This window comes from Bos javanicus, chromosome 26 (genome assembly GCF_032452875.1).
Source record: "Bos javanicus breed banteng chromosome 26, ARS-OSU_banteng_1.0, whole genome shotgun sequence".
Taxonomy (NCBI): Eukaryota; Metazoa; Chordata; class Mammalia; order Artiodactyla; family Bovidae; genus Bos; species Bos javanicus.
The window spans coordinates 11,201,733-11,217,489 of NC_083893.1; the positions used below are offsets into that span (position 1 = coordinate 11,201,733).

The 15,757-nt window shown below is 41.9% G+C and overlaps 1 protein-coding gene across 3 annotated transcripts in view; it reads right to left on the minus strand.

Annotated features, from left to right (window-relative positions):
• The window catches only part of SLC16A12 (solute carrier family 16 member 12), a 99,721-nt gene that overhangs the window by 17,307 nt on the left and 66,657 nt on the right, over window positions 1-15,757 (minus strand). For 2 of the 3 annotated variants that reach the window (XM_061402759.1, XM_061402758.1), the window contains one exon: window positions 5,213-5,461. In XM_061402759.1, the coding sequence (XP_061258743.1) occupies window positions 5,213-5,322 (110 nt within the window). In that variant the 5' untranslated portion in view covers window positions 5,323-5,461. Of the gene's footprint in view, window positions 1-5,212; window positions 5,462-13,249; window positions 13,383-15,757 lie in introns of those variants that run through there. The other variant, XM_061402760.1, reaches the window with a different exon arrangement.

A 15,757-nucleotide genomic window follows, 5' to 3' on the forward strand; every position in this document is an offset into this window, starting at 1 on the left:
TCCTATTTTAGTACACTTTTGTGTGCATAAGTCTGTGCTCAGTCGCTAAGTCATGTCTGACTCTGCAATCCCATGGACTGAAACTCACCAGGCTCCTTGTCCAAGAGATTTCCCAGGCAAGAATAATGGAGTGGGTTGCCACTTGCTACTCCAGGGGGTTTTCCCAACCCAGGGATCAAACCCAAGTCTTTTGCATTGGCAGGCGGATTCTTTACCACTGAGCTACCTGGGAAGCCTTTTAGTATATTTACCAGCCCTTTATTTCCTGCTTTTTGGACAAGAGGCCTTGCATTTTCCTCTTGCATTGCTGCTGCTGCTAAGTTGCTTCAGTCGTGTCTGACTCTGTGTGACCCCATAGACGGCAGCCCACCAGGCTCCCCTGTCCCTGGGATTCTCCAGGCAAGAACACTGGAGTGGGTTGCCATTTCTTTCTCCAATGCATGAAAGTGAAAAGTGAAAGGGAAGTCGCTCAGTCGTGTCTGACTCTTCGCAACTGGGTCCTGCAATTATGCTGCCAGTCCTGGTGATAGGAAAGAGCAAAGGGATGGGATAGGATGCTAAATTCTAAGTCCCAAAGGTGCTGGGGTGGAATTTGATGTGCAGAGGATAGATTAGGTTCAGCACTTGTGGAAGTGTCTTCTCTCCACTAAACAGTTTTGGGAAATTTAAAATCTGTGGGGCTATGTTTGTCTCTTGTGACTTTTTTTATCTTGTTCTATTGTCATTTCGTTTTGTTTGATGCTTTTTTTCCCAACTGATATGATTAGTCATATCTAACTGTAAGCATGCAAAATTCAAAAGTAACACTTGAGATTCTTATCTAAACATGTGAGTAGGCTTGTCAGAGGTAACATTTAATAACTACATACACAGACTTCTGAATGACTGTGACTTTTATGAAATATGAGAGGGATTATTGTTGTCCTTTCCTTTATTCTCCAAACGGAAAGGACCATGGAACTTTTTAGATGGTAAAGTTTTATGATTTATGCCTTCTAAACACAGACAGTGAAAACTAGGAGTCCTAACCACTAGAGCACCAGGGAATTCTCTCTATAAATATTTTTTGAATGAGGAAGAATAACAGACAAGAAGAAAGGTACTTCAGCTCAGATTTTTCCAGAAGGTGAGAATCACAGGCATGCATATTGGCTTTGACAGGCTTTACCCAAGTGTTGGTGCCAGAGGTGTTTGCCTCTTCAGAATTGAGAGGCCACCAAGAGGGGTGCTGCACAATGATGAACGCACATATTACAGAAATATAAAATAAGCCTAAAGCTCCATGGATATTCAGTTGAGGAATTAATCTAATTTTGGTCCATTGGGAGTGGTGACTAGACAATCAGGAAGTCTCCATGAAAGGGGCTTCCCTGGTGGCTCAAAGGTAAAGAATCCGCCTGCCAATGCAGAAGACTCAGGAGATGCAGATTCAATCCCTGGGTGGGGAAGATCCCCTGGAGGAGGAAATGGCAACCCACTCCAGTATTCTTGCCCAGAGAATCCCATGGACAGAGGAGCCTGGAGGGCTACAGGCCATGAGGTCACAGTCAGACACAACTGAGCGCACACACAGGCTAACACTGGCATAACCTTAAAGAAAACAAATTGTTATTGGCTGTACATGTGCTTCTCACCCCAGATTATTTTTGCTGTCCCTTGGAATATTTGGGCATCTGACAGATGTCAGCAGACCTGGTTTCTGATCTCTGATTCCCATGCTGAATAACTGAGGGTTGCAATAAAGCTTCTAAATCTCTCAGGGTCTTGATTTCCTCATCTATAAATTAAGCATTTGGAGAAGCAAGACTGTATCAGTCAGATTGGATTAGATTGTGCTGCAATAGCAAACAACCCTGAACAGCCTCCAGGGGTTAGTAGGTTTTGTTCACGGTATCATCCAAGTGGTGTCTGCTATATCATTCTCAAAGATATTTTCTCTCAAGGGGTCAGCATACCTGCTGCCTCTGTCTCGTCACTGTGCTGGAAAATTCTTCTCTGGCTCCTGGAGAACTGGGAGCTGACAACAACTGATATTTGGTGAAGACTGTTTTTTCCCAGTTGATGACGTTATCCACTAAGTCAGCACAGTAAGTAATCCACTGGGCAGCGCAGCCCAGTGGTTAGAAGCACTGTCACTCACCCACCATGTGACTTTGGACACATTATTCAACCTCTGTGTGTTATCATAAGGATTAAATGACTTAATCAATGAAAACTGTTTGGAATAATGCCCAACAAACACAGAGTAAGTGCTCAGGTAACATGAGAAATTATTTACAGGAATTGAGCTGTTGCTATAAGAGCGTCACAGTTTCATAGGACTCTAGACATCTATTATAATTAAGTTAATTTAGCCCCAGAAGAATTTGAGAAAAATAGGTCTCAGAGATGGGGGTTTCCTTTAAACAAACATTACTTTTCAAGTATCAACTCCAATTAATTTTTCAAGTTACTAATAGAATGCCATGTAATTCCACAATGAAATGAATTTATTAACATAGATAATGTGTTTGGTAATAAGACATCTTGAAGCAAAAACAGGTAATCAATGCATATTAACAAGCACAGGGAGCAAATAACAAGAATGACTGCTTTAACAGCCTGCACAACCTTAAGCTTTTTATAAATTTTATGTGTAAGAAAGCATTACCAGTTACAAGGCAAGAGTGAAATATGATTTAAATGGTAGATTTAATGGTAGCATTATTTGTAAAGCAAAAGCTAGGAGACAATATAAATGTCCACCAATAAAAACATTTTAAATACATTATGGACTCATCTATATGAAATCTTAAGTACCTATTTTCAGTGAGGTAAGCCTTGTGCATTGTTGATGGGACTGTAAATTGGTACAGCCACCATAGGAAACAGTATGGGATCCAACAATCCCACTGCGATCCAAAGGAAATGAGAGCCCTAACGAGAAAAGATACCTGCGTCCCCATGCTCACAGCAGCGTGATTTATAATCGCCAAGACGTGGATGGATAAATGGATAAAGAGGGTGTGGTGTGTATATACAATGGAATATTATTCAGCCAGGAAAAAAACGCAAGGAAATCCTGCCACTTTGCAACAATATGAAAGGGCTTTGAAGGTATTTTGCTAAGTGAAATAAGTTAAACAGAGAAAGACAAATACTGTATGATCTTACTCATATATGGAATCTAAAACAATAATCAAACTCATATAAAAAGAGATCAGACTTGTGGTTACCAGAGACAGAGGGTGGGGGAAAGGGGGCTGGTGGGAGGTGGTCAGGAATACAAACTTCCAGTTATGAGATAAATAAGTAGTAGGGATGTCACGCACAACATGACGACTACAGCTGACACTATGGTATGGCATACAGGAAAGATGTAAAAGACTACATTCTAAGTGTTCTCTTTAGGAGGAGAGATTTTTTCCTCTTTTCTTCTTTCTTTCCTTTTCAGTGTAGTTATATGAGAAGGTGGATGTTAGCTGAACCCATAATATATGTAAATCAAATCATCATGCTTATAAACGATTATATATAAAGTAGATAAACAATAAGGTCTCACTGCATAGCACAGGGAACTACATTCAGTATCTTGTAATAAACCATAATGGAAAAGAATAGGCTTCCCTGGTGGCTCAGTTGGTAAAGAGTCTGCCTGCAATGCAGGTTCGATCCCTGGGTAGGGAAGATCCCCTGGAGAAGGAAACGGCAACCCACTTCAGTATTCTTGCCGGGAGAATTCCATGGACAGAGGAGACTGGCGGGATACAGCCCATGGGGGTCACAAAATCGAACAGCTGAGTGACTCACACTTTGACTTTGCTGTACACCAGAAACTACCACAACACTGTAAATCAAACATACTTCAATAAAAAATCATCAATATGTATGCCTCGAACTTACATAGTGACTAAGGTTGATTATTTCTTAATAAAACTTGAAAAAAGTGGAAAAAAGAATTAACTGCCCAGTAGGCACTGATCCTCTGAACTGACAAACCCCCGTGTAGGCTGCTCTCCTCGCCTCTGTCTTCAGTTCTCTTGGCTGCTTCCTGGTGCTTCATACTTTTCTCCTCCAAGCTTATTTTGCTCAAGGACCCTGCTCTCAGCCTCTCCCAGGAAGCTCTGAAGACAAGTCTTTGCTGCCAGCCACAAGCCTCTTTTTTAATTTCCAGCCGCCCCTCTTATAAAGCACCAAGCTCACTTCCAGAACTTTCCTCTCATCAAATTATATATAAAATAGATAAACTATTGATGAAATGCTTAAATGAATGATGAAAGCTTCTGCATGGAAGAACCAAGATGAAAGATTCCTTTTAACTCTATGACCCCCTCACTCCCAGAACACAGGATCCATAAAATAGATGGGAGAAAAATCAGACTCAACCATCACATTATTTTAAATAAATCTACAGTTTATGATGACACATAACAAAACCTTATTGTAGCAAAAACAAACACTGCTTCTTTCCTGCATTATCTGTTTGTTATGGGGAACACATCGATGCTTTTATGGATGGTGCCAATCAAATAAAGTTATGTAGAGCAGCCTAGGGAGAGTTGCCAGAGAAGAGAGTTCAGTCTGAACAAAGGTACCTCTAGAGGAAAGAGCTGGCACATGCAGATTTCAAGTGTGTATTTATTCCAAACGTAAATAAGGTGAATGCATCTCAGTGTATGGCCATTTAATGCAAGTATATTCAACACTATGCTCTTGAGTAAAAGAAAAAGAGGACCCATGACCAAAAGAGATGAGAATCCCTGCATTTGTGCTGTTTCTCTCCTTCAACCTAGAGTTCAGCCTCCACTACCACAGCCAAGTGCAAAATGAAGCAAAAGAATTTCAATTTTAGGCTTTAAGCTTCCCATGGCTTGGTATCCTGGTGAGCTGAGAGGCTCTCGTGGCTGTTTTGAACTTATAATTTTTGTCCTTTGTGGGATGAACTGCTTATGAAAATAAATGTCTGGCAATAGCCATGATATTTAGTCAAAAGTGTCGTAAAACTCCAGGTTTATAGGTCAGATATTATAAAAAGAGATCCCTATCCAGTGTCAGAAAATGACATTCCTTGCAAAGAAGAAGATATCTGAGCAGTCAAAGGAAACACACACACATATAACACACATATATACATTTATTTTCACAAAGACAGGTTCAGAGATAGAATGAAGCTGAGTTAGGAAAAAAGACAAGCCAGATCATAATAATGAATCAAGAAGAAAGTCCCGCCTACCTGGTTACCGCTCGGGTGCAGATGGTAACAAGGAAGCAGCCAGCCACGATCATCCAGCCCCAGCCTCCATCGGGAGGAGAGGTAGACCGAGCTCTTTTTACTTTAGCCATGCTTTCAATTCCTCTTTCTTCTTTTCCAAGTTACTCCAACAGCCCAGTTATGATCTTGGAAGGGTTTGCCGTCCAGTGACTTCCTGTTGGCATTCAAGATTGGCATAGAGTGCTACCTGGCACATGGGTTATTGGCCATCTAAAATAAAAAATCAGGACATATTTGTATTTCATTGCCATATCCAAAGATAGTTCTTCACTTGCTGAAAATGATTATCACCTTTCTCTTAAATATGAGTATTTGTGACTATGAAAACTGGACTGCAGCAGAGACAAGTAGTTCTTCTTGGAACCCATCCCTCATCTTTTTAATAACAGATCCTCTCAACTTTCAAGTCAAGTCTAGGATGGCTGTTTAAACTATTTTCCATACCTTGAAGGTAGATGTGGCAACGTGGTTTAGTTAGACTAAAGGGATGTGAGCAACATAATACATGCCACTTCTGGTTCCTCAGCTCAAAGGCAAAGGATGTCTCAAGACACGCACCACCTCCTTTCCCACAGACCGGAACATGGATGAGGAGATGAGACAGCTCCAACCATACATGCCTGAACATTGCCCTGGGGGCTGGCAGAGCTACGGAACAGGAAGAGCCTGAGTTCTCAAACGACTCTGTGGGGAATAGGTGCCTCTCCAGGTCTGGGTTTCACCTACTCACTATTATGCCAAAGGTAAATATGCCTCAGCTGTATTTGTGCTGTGCTGTGCTGAGTGGTTTCAGTTGCGCTGACTCTCTGCTACTCTATGGACTGTAGCCCCCCAGGTTCCTCTGTTCATGGGATTCTCCAGGCGAGAATACTGAGTGGGTTACATGCCAGCTCGCTATGCTGGAGTCTTTCAACAGCTTAGGCTATGTCTTAATTATTATACTAAATGATTCTGACAGTAACTGCTTTGGCATTTCTGACCAAGAATGCTATAATTCTTAGATGGAAAAAACTGAAACGAGAATGAAAAATAATGAAACAGAATACAAAGCCCAGAAACCAGTACATAATAATTCAATAAAACTAAATAAGGTAGCGAAGAGGGATGGATGGAAAAAAAAGATTATTTGCTACATCCTGTTATAACTCTCCATTTAATTTTTGACTTTCTAGATAGATCAGAATTACATGGGAAAAAAAAGTAATTTAAAATCTAGGTGAAAATACAGGCAAACATTTATCTGATCTCTGAATGGGAAAAGGACTCCCTGCGGTGTAAAGTGATATCGACAAATTAAGGGAAACTTTTGTTGATTTGTCCAAATCAAAATTTAGCATTTATATACATTAAACCATATAATAAATACAACCAAAAGGTAAACCATAGACTTGGGTGGGGGAGGAAATTAGCAATGCATGATTCAATATCTGCAATGTTAATTCATTAATTCAACTACTGACACTTATGGAGTATCTAATATATGTTAGGCATTATTCTGGACACGAAGGATTTGATGGTGAGCAAGACACAAACACATCTCCTTTGGGAGATTCTAAGGCTCCCCTATGGTCTCACCTCCTGCCGCTCTGTTCTCTGTATAATCCTGTTCCTTGCATTTCCGCAGGACCTATGATTCCCTTCTCACCAGAATATGGCACATGTGATGGGACAGGTGTGACTAGTTCATGCTGAGTAAGACTCAGACTTGGGCTTCCCTGATGGCTCAGTAGTAAAGAATCCGCCTGCCAATGAAGAAGATGCAGGCTCAATCAACGGTCTGGGAAGATTCCACATGCCACAGAACTAAGCTCATGCTGCTGCTGCTGCTGCTGCTGCTGCTAAGTCACTCCAGTCGTGTCCGACTCTGTGACCCCATAGACAGCAGCCCACCAGGCTCCCCCGTCCCTGGGATTCTCCAGGCAAGAACACTGGAGTGGGTTGCCATTTCCTTCTCCAATGCATGAAAGTGGAAAGTGAAAAGTGAAAAATGAAGCTGCTCAGTCGTGTCTGACTCGCAGTGACTCCGGGACTGCAGCCCACCAGGCTCCTCCGTCCATGGGATTTTCCAGGCAAGAGTATTGAAATGGGTTGCCACTGCCTTCTGAACTAAGCCCATGAGCCACAACTACTGAAGCCCTTGAGCCCTAGAGCCCATGCTCTGCAACAAGGGAAGTCACTGGAATGCAGATAGAGAGTAGCCCCCATGAGCCACAACTAAAGAAAAGCCCATGCAGCAACGAAGACCCAGAAGAGTCATAAACAAATCAATAAATATTAAAAAAATAGATGTTATATCAAGTAGTTTTTTTAAAAAAAGCCTCACTCTGGCTAGCTGACTCGCTCTTGCTCTTTCACAGGCCTTAAAAAAGGAAGCTGCTGTGTTACATGCTGCCATGGGGAGGGCCATGTGGCAGCAAACCACGTGGCATCTGAGGACAGCCCCCAAAGGCTAAAGTGACAGCAAAAAGCTAAAGTTCTCTGTCCTACAAGAGAAAGGAAATGAATTCTGCCAACATGCCAAGTGAGCTTGAAAGCAGATTTTTCCCTTGTTGAGCCTCCAGTAGAGAACACAGTCTGGCTGACACTCTGCAGCCTTGGGAGACCCTGAGCCAAGCACCCAGCTAAGCCAGGCCTGGGTTTGGTCCCATAAGAACTGTGAGATCAAGTGTTTCTTATGGTATACTTTGGCATGTCCAGCAAGCTTCTTAATTAGAATTAAAGATGAATTCTTTATGCGGCTACATAAGAGTTTTAACAGGTGATTTTTCCATTGGATTGAGCCAATCACCAGTTTTGGGTAGAATTTTATTATGATCAACAGAAAAAATTTTAAGTAATATTAATTATATGAAACATTATGTCAAGTATGACTAAGCATGTATTGTTTGGCGAACACAGACCATGCACCATCTGATAAATTATAGACAAACCAATTTAAAATTTAAATTTACTTTAAAATCACAACTTTCTCAAGAAAATGGCACACAGTAAAATCTTGCAAGCATGGATCTTTTAAGCTACTGGAACAAATTGGCAGCTTTGAGTTCAAAGAGCAAATGCAGAACAAAGATAGGGAGCCCAAGACAACAAGAGTGACTCCATGTAGACAGACCTCTTAAATTTGCTTGTTTTCAAGACTCAGAAGGGCCCCTCCTTCATCTTAATTAGCCATCCTGTGAATGTGGAGAGACTGACAAAGCAGATGGAGTGAACGGATGGAGAGGATAAATCTGTCAGAAGTACTAGAAGAGCAGTATTGGTACAAATATTCAGTCTACTGATTGACAGAAAGTCAAAATTATTATCTGAAATGCTAATATTGCTAATCACTGGGCTGGGGACAGTGAAAGTGAAAAGCGAAAGTATTGTTCAGTTCAGTTCAGTTTAGTTCAGTCACTCAGTCATGTCTGACTTGTTCAACTCCATGGACTGCAGCATGCCAGGCTTCCCTGTCCATCACCAATTCCCAGAGCCTATTTAAACCCATGTCCATCTAGTTGGTGATGCCATCCAACCATCTCATCCTCTGTCATCCCCTTCTCCTCCTGCCTTCAATCTTTCCCAGCATCAGGGTCTTTTCAAATGAGGTGGTTCTTCATATCAGATGGCCAAAGTATTGGAGTTTCAGCTTCAGCATCAGTCCTTCCAATGAATATTCAGGACTGATCTCCTTTAGGATGGACTGGTTGGATCTCCTTGCAGTCCAAGGGACTGTCGAGAGTCTTCCCAACACCACAGTTCAAAACCATCAATTATTCCGTGCTCAGCTTTCTTTATAGTCCAACTCTCACATTCATACATGACTACTGGAAAAACCATAGCTTTGACTAGATGGACCTTTGTTAGTAATGCCTCTGCTTTTTAATATGCTATCTAGGTTGGTCATAGCTTTTCTTCCAAGAAGCAAGCGTCTTTTAATTTCATGGCTGCAATCACCATCTGCACTGATTTTGGAGACCAAAAACATAAAGTATCTCACTGTTTCTGTTTCCCCATCTATTTGCCATAAAGTGATGGGACCGGATGCCATTATCTTAGTTTTCTGAATGTTGAGCTTTAAGCCAACTTTTTCACTCTTTTCTTTCCCTTTCATCAAGAGGCTCTTTAGTTCTTCACTTTCTGCCATAAGGGTGGTGTCATCTGCGTATCTGAGGTTATTGGTATTTCTCCCAGCAATCTTGATTCCAGCTTGTGCTTCATCCAGCCCGGCATTTTGCATGATGTACTCTGAATATAATCACTGCAGATGGTGATTGCAGCCATGAAATTAATAGATGTTTACTCCTTGGAAGAAAAGCTATGACCAACCTAGATAGCATATTCAAAAGCAGAGACATTACTTTGCCAACAAAGGTCCATCTAGTCAAGGCTATGGTTTTTCCAGTGGTCATGAATGGATGTGAGAGTTGGACTATAAAGAAAGCTGAGCATGGAAGAATTGATGCTTTTGAACTGCGGTGTTGGAGAAGACTCTTGAGAGTCCCTTGGACTGCAAGGAGATCCAACCAGTCCATCCTAAAGGAGATCAGTCCTGGGTGTTCATTGGAAGGACTGATGTTGAAGCTGAAACTCTAATACTTTGGCCACCTGATGCAAAGAGCTGACTCATTTGAAAAGACCCTTGATGCTGGGAAAGACTGAGGGCAGGAGAAGGCGACGACAGAGGATGAGATGGTTGGTTGGCATCACAGACTTGATGGACATAGGTTTGGGTGAACTCCAGGAGTTGGTGATGGACAGGGAGGCCTGGCGTGCTACGGTTCATGGGGTCGCAAAGAGTCAGACACGACTGAGCGACTGAACTGAACTCTGAATATAAGTTAAATAAGCAGGGTGACAATATACAGCCTTGACGTACTCCTTTCCTGATTTGGAAATTGTGTTCAACTGTTTGTGACCCCACGGACTGTAGCCTGCCAGGCTCTTCTGTCCATGGAATTCTCCAGGTAAGAATACTGGAGTGGGTAGCCATGCCCTTCTTCAGGGGATCTTCCCCACCCGGGGATTGAACCCAGGTCTCCTGCATTGCAGGTGCATTCTTTACCATCTGAGCCATCTGGGAAGCCCCAGGCTGGGGACAGAGTCATACCCAAAACACTGGGCTAAGCGAAAACAGCATGGAAGTAGCTTTTCAGACCATTTCGATAGGCCACGCTGCTATGATGTATCGTTATAGACAGTATCTCATTTAACTTTTACAGTAACCATAGGTGTGTGTTTTAGTTGTTCAGTCATGTCCCACTCTTTGCAACCCCATGGACTGTAGCCCACCAGGCTCCTCTGTTCATGGAATTCTCCAGGCAAGAATATTGGAGTGGGTACCCATGCCCTTCTCTGTGGGATGTCCCCCACCCAGGGATCAAACCCAGGTCTCCTGCTTTGTAGGCAGATTCCTTACCATCCGAACCACCAGGGAAGCCCACAATAACCAGAGACAGTAGGTATTATTATCCCTATTTTATATATACACCAGCTCAGACTAGAGAGAGTCAGTAATTTTCCTATTATAAACACTATCAAGCAGCAAAAGTGGGACATGAATCAGTCTTTTCCTAACAATGCCTGACACTGTTTCCACCACCTTTCATCACTCCTTGATGTAAATTCATATACACTTTTATTTAATCAAATGCAAGTAATTCTTGCTGAAGACACACCAGTAGGATGACATTAATTACAGCCTGATGCAGCTAGAAATACAGTTCTTTACATGGTACCATTGGCATTCCCCTGGCATGCCTAAGGTCACTGACTTAATCAGCCAGGGAACTCGCCAATGTGATGATATTTGGAGATGGGGGCCTTTGGGAAATGATTAGGTCATGAGGGCCCCGCTCTTGCAGAATGGGATTAGTGCCCTTTTAAAAGAGACCCCAAAGAGCGCTTTTGTCCCTTCTGCCATATGATGTCACAGTAAAAACAGGACCCACGAAGAGGGTTCTCACCAGACCCTGAGTATGCCAGTGCCTTGATCTTGGAATTTCCAGCCTACACAACTATAAGAACTAACAATTTGTTGTTTAGGCAACCCAGTCTGTGATATTTTTGTTGTAGCAGCTGTATCAATTAAGAAACCTAAACATTCAGATTTCCAAACTGTCTTGAAAAACTTAGAGCACTGAAGATATTGGTCTGGCATTCATCCGTGGCAGCCATCAGCTGGAGCCAGGAATGGCACTCCTCCTTTGGATAAGGCCTGTACATCCCCCTCCACCCTCCCCTGACCTCCTGTGCTGCCCAGTCTCTGCGCCGTTTCACTCATGTATGACCCCTGCCGGGTCCCTGGAGGCAATAAGATCTTCCACTTCAGCCGGTTCTGTGTCGCTATAAACCAGCTTCTTGAACAGCCACATCTGAGTCGTGTTCGTGGCATGCTTTATGTCTAGCCTCTGACACTTTCAATAGGACTAGCATTTGAGTTCTACCAACACTTGCCTACAAATGCACACGATGTAATAACTCACAAATTGGACACAATTAGGTGTCATGAAATGACAGAATCCGTTGTACAAGTGAAAAAGCCAGAGCTTAGAAACATCTGCCTTGGTATAATCCTAGCCTCTTCCTAGGGTTTTCCATTAAAATAGTCCCCAAGGTTAAACTGTTTTCCAATTTAAGATTATGGATCCATCTACCCATAAATGGCCTGTGTGAGACGTCTGTGCTGCCTGGCACTTGAAAAACTTTGAGACAGGCAGTGCGATGCAATAGCTCTTTGGAAAGCAACATAGTGCAACATATCAAGAATTAGAAAGTTATTCATGTTCTTTGAAGAGTAATCTCAGTTCTGGGCAGTTAGCCTAAGAAAACAACTCAAGAGAAGCTAAACACTATGAGAAAAAAATAATAGCTGTGCTTTGAATAACATGTAAAACCAAACCAGTGTAAATGCTTGACAACTGGGAAGTGTCTGGAGAATCATGACATATGAAACAAATGGGACAGTAGTCAATGCTTTAAATTATAAACTAAAAGATGATACTGTAATATGGGAATCATTTATGATACAATGTTAAAACAAAAAGAGGACTCTAGAATTGTGTGTACAATGTGAGGTAAGCCATGCAAAATTTCTATAAGGGTTGTATACTTGTGTCATATGGAGTGGGAAGACTATACAGAAATATAGCAGGATGGTATAATTAAGTTGGGCTTCCCTGGTGGCTCAGCTGGTAAAGAATCCACCTGCAATGCAGGAGACCTGGGTTCAATCCCTGGGTTGGGAAGATCCCCTGGAGAAGGGAAAGGCTACCCACTCCAGTATTCTGGCCTGGAGAATTCCATGGACTGTACAGTCCATGTGATAATGATTAATTTAAAAACTTCATTCAATACCATAATATATATAATTTTCTGAAATAAATATTTCAGGTTACTCCTGCCGTATAAATACGAACACAAAAATCTCTTTTGTATAGTTTCTCTAGGACTAAAAAAACCCGTATCATTTATTGATGCTGTACATTAAAAATTAGGTGATTATCCCATAAAAGACACAGGGAAGGTAACAGCCCCTGGCAAAATAAAATGTCCTGTTTCCTTACAAAGATATTAAACATCATTAAGTCCTGTTTCCTTACAAAGATATTAAACATCATTAATTTTTACTTTGGCTCTGCTATCCCCAGATGATTCCATTTTCATTTGTTTCAATTAGACATCTTCTCTTTGGCGTTCCCACATCTTAGAAGTTAAGAACTAACTGGTGAGTGTCTCTCTAAAAATATAATTGCATAAATCCAAATTAAAAGGTAAATAACAGTATAGTAAGCAAAGGTCTGCTGATTAGAGTCAAGCTGGGCAAAACCACAGACCACGGAACCTCCTCACAGGGTTCCAGGGTGGGAAGAAGGGACCTCTCTGAAAACATCAGTATGCGAGACTATTAATAGTTCCTCATGAATAGTCACTCTGGAGCCTCACAAATCTCAGAGATAGGCACAATTTTCCCTCTTCCACGAGGATGAAACCGAAGCTCACAGAAGCGAAGGCACTCACCTGACAACACTGTATGAATTGAAATGGAGATAAGGAACTCTGGTAGAGTTTAGATAGCGCAGTCGCCCATCTGCCCTCCAGACTTCAAAACTGTTATTGCGCATTTGTGTCAACAAGCCACGGTAAAGCTTGAGCACTCGTTCATGTGAGTGAGTGACCAAGACCAAAGGAAGTGGGGGTGGGGGGGGTGGGGGTGAGTTGAGGAGAGAGGTTAACCACAGGGTTAACTCAAGAGTATGCGGCTGCTCACAAAACAACACGTGAGTCTCTTTCAAAACAAGTCATGTAATAGATTTATATGTATTCAGAAGAGATGCACAGGTTAAACAAAGCTAATCTAGTTTCCTAGACACTTTGGAGCAGTCTGTGGTTCCCCTGGAATATTAGCCTGAGCTTCTTGTAAATAATTAACCCACCTGATATGACACAGATATAATGGAAACATCGTTATTGAGTTAAGAGCATACCTAAAACTATAGGCAAAGAGAGTACATTTCCATCAGGCCATTCTTCATTGTCCCAAGCAGCCTTCCATTTATTTCATTTTAACATCCAACCACTAAAATATAATTGCATTCTGCATTTCATTCTGGCTTCAGGAAAAAAAAAATTGAAACAAAAGACGCTCTATATCATGATGTTCCTCTAAGTGAACGTGAAGGTGAAGTCGCTCAGTCGTGTCCGACTCTTAGCGACCCCATGGACTACAGCCCACCAGGCCCTCTGTCCATGGGATTTTCCAGGAAAGAGTACTGGAGTGGGGTGCCATGGGATATATGTTCCATTTCACTTTGTCCCCTTTACTTTCAAAAATCTACTCATTTGCAAAGAATTCTTGCTAACAGTCAATCACCTTCAAATAAAGCACTCCATTTGTAGGGCAAATCTGTCACATTGCCCTCCGTAAAGTTTTCTGAAGTGATCCGTCTATCACTAGAAAAACTGCACATCTTATAGACAGAAAAGGCACTTATTTGGGTAGGCTTCCAACACTGTCTTTCCATTATTCTTCCCTCCTCAATCCCTCCTTATTTCCAGTGTCTTAACTTTCAGTAGTATCCGTACTTTTTAAATTGGTTTGCTGCCTTGAGAGGTAAAGGTGAGGCAGAAAGATACCAAGAGTGGGATTCGAGACCACTGGGTCTGAGTGACACTACTGAGTTGCATGACACTGGGTGATATCACTTCCTGTCACTGGTCCCCAATCCATAAAAACAAGCCATCAAATTACTGATGTCAGACTTCAAACCAGTTGGCTGATTGTTAAGTGTCTCTCCCCCAATATCTAAGATACCTGGTAGACGTGGTATCGTCTTTTTTACTGTGGAAAACAAGGACATGGATTCCATCCAGAATAAATCCATCTGTAAACAAGAAGTCACAGGAGTGTGTTGCAGGGGAAGTTCCCACCACACAGAAAGGGAGTGTAGAAACCTATGCCACAAAAGGAAGCGGAAATTTTTTTTTGCCACTATGAGTGGCATGTGGAACTTCCCCAGTTTGTGTGTGTGAATGGTCTCTTGTGTTTGACTCTTTGTGACCCTGTGGATTGGGCCCACCGGACTCCTCTGTCCATGGGATTTTCCAAGCAAAAATACGGGTGTGGGCTGCCATTTCCTACTTCAGGGGATCTTCCCGACCCAGGGATTGAACCTGTGTTTTTGCGTGCCCTATGTTGGCAGGCATTCTTTTCCACTGCCCCACCTGGGGAGACCATGGAACTTCCTGGACCAGGGATCAAATCTGCCACCCCAAATAGTGGAAGTGCAGAGTCTTAACCACTGGACCAGTAGGGAAGTCCTGAAAGAGGTTACTCTAAATGTGAAAACCTGTTAGAAACTTTTTTAGATTGAGGTATAATTTACATACAGTAAAACACAACCATTTTATGTCTACATTTTGATGACATTTGACAAATGTACACACTCATGTAACCTCAACCACCACAATCAAGATACAGAACACTTTCATCACCCCAAACATTTTTTCATGCTCCTTTGCAGTCAGTCTCCACCAGCCTCAGCATTGCATTACCACAGGTTTGCTCTCTGTTGATAAAGATGAGTTTCGCCAGTCACTATTTTCATAAATATGGAATCACACAATATGGACGATTTTGCTTCTGGCTTCTTTCGCTTATGATAATATTTTGAGATTCATTCATGCTGCTGTGCATATCTGCACCTGATTCATTTTGTATTGTGAGCAATAATCTGTTTTATGAATATATTACAGTTTATTTATCTGTTGGTGGACATTAGGGTTGTTTTCAATTTTAGACCATCATGAATAAAGTGTCTGTGAACATCTGTATACAAGTCCTTTGTGGACACATGTTTTAATTTTCTTGAGTAAATACCTAGGAATGAAATTGCTGAGTCATACTGTAAGTGTATATTTAAACTTAGAAGAAACTGCCAAACTGTTTTTTGACATAGCTGTGTGATATTACCAGTAATATATTAGAGCTCTGAGGAGGGCATGACAACTCACTGCAGTACTCCCGCC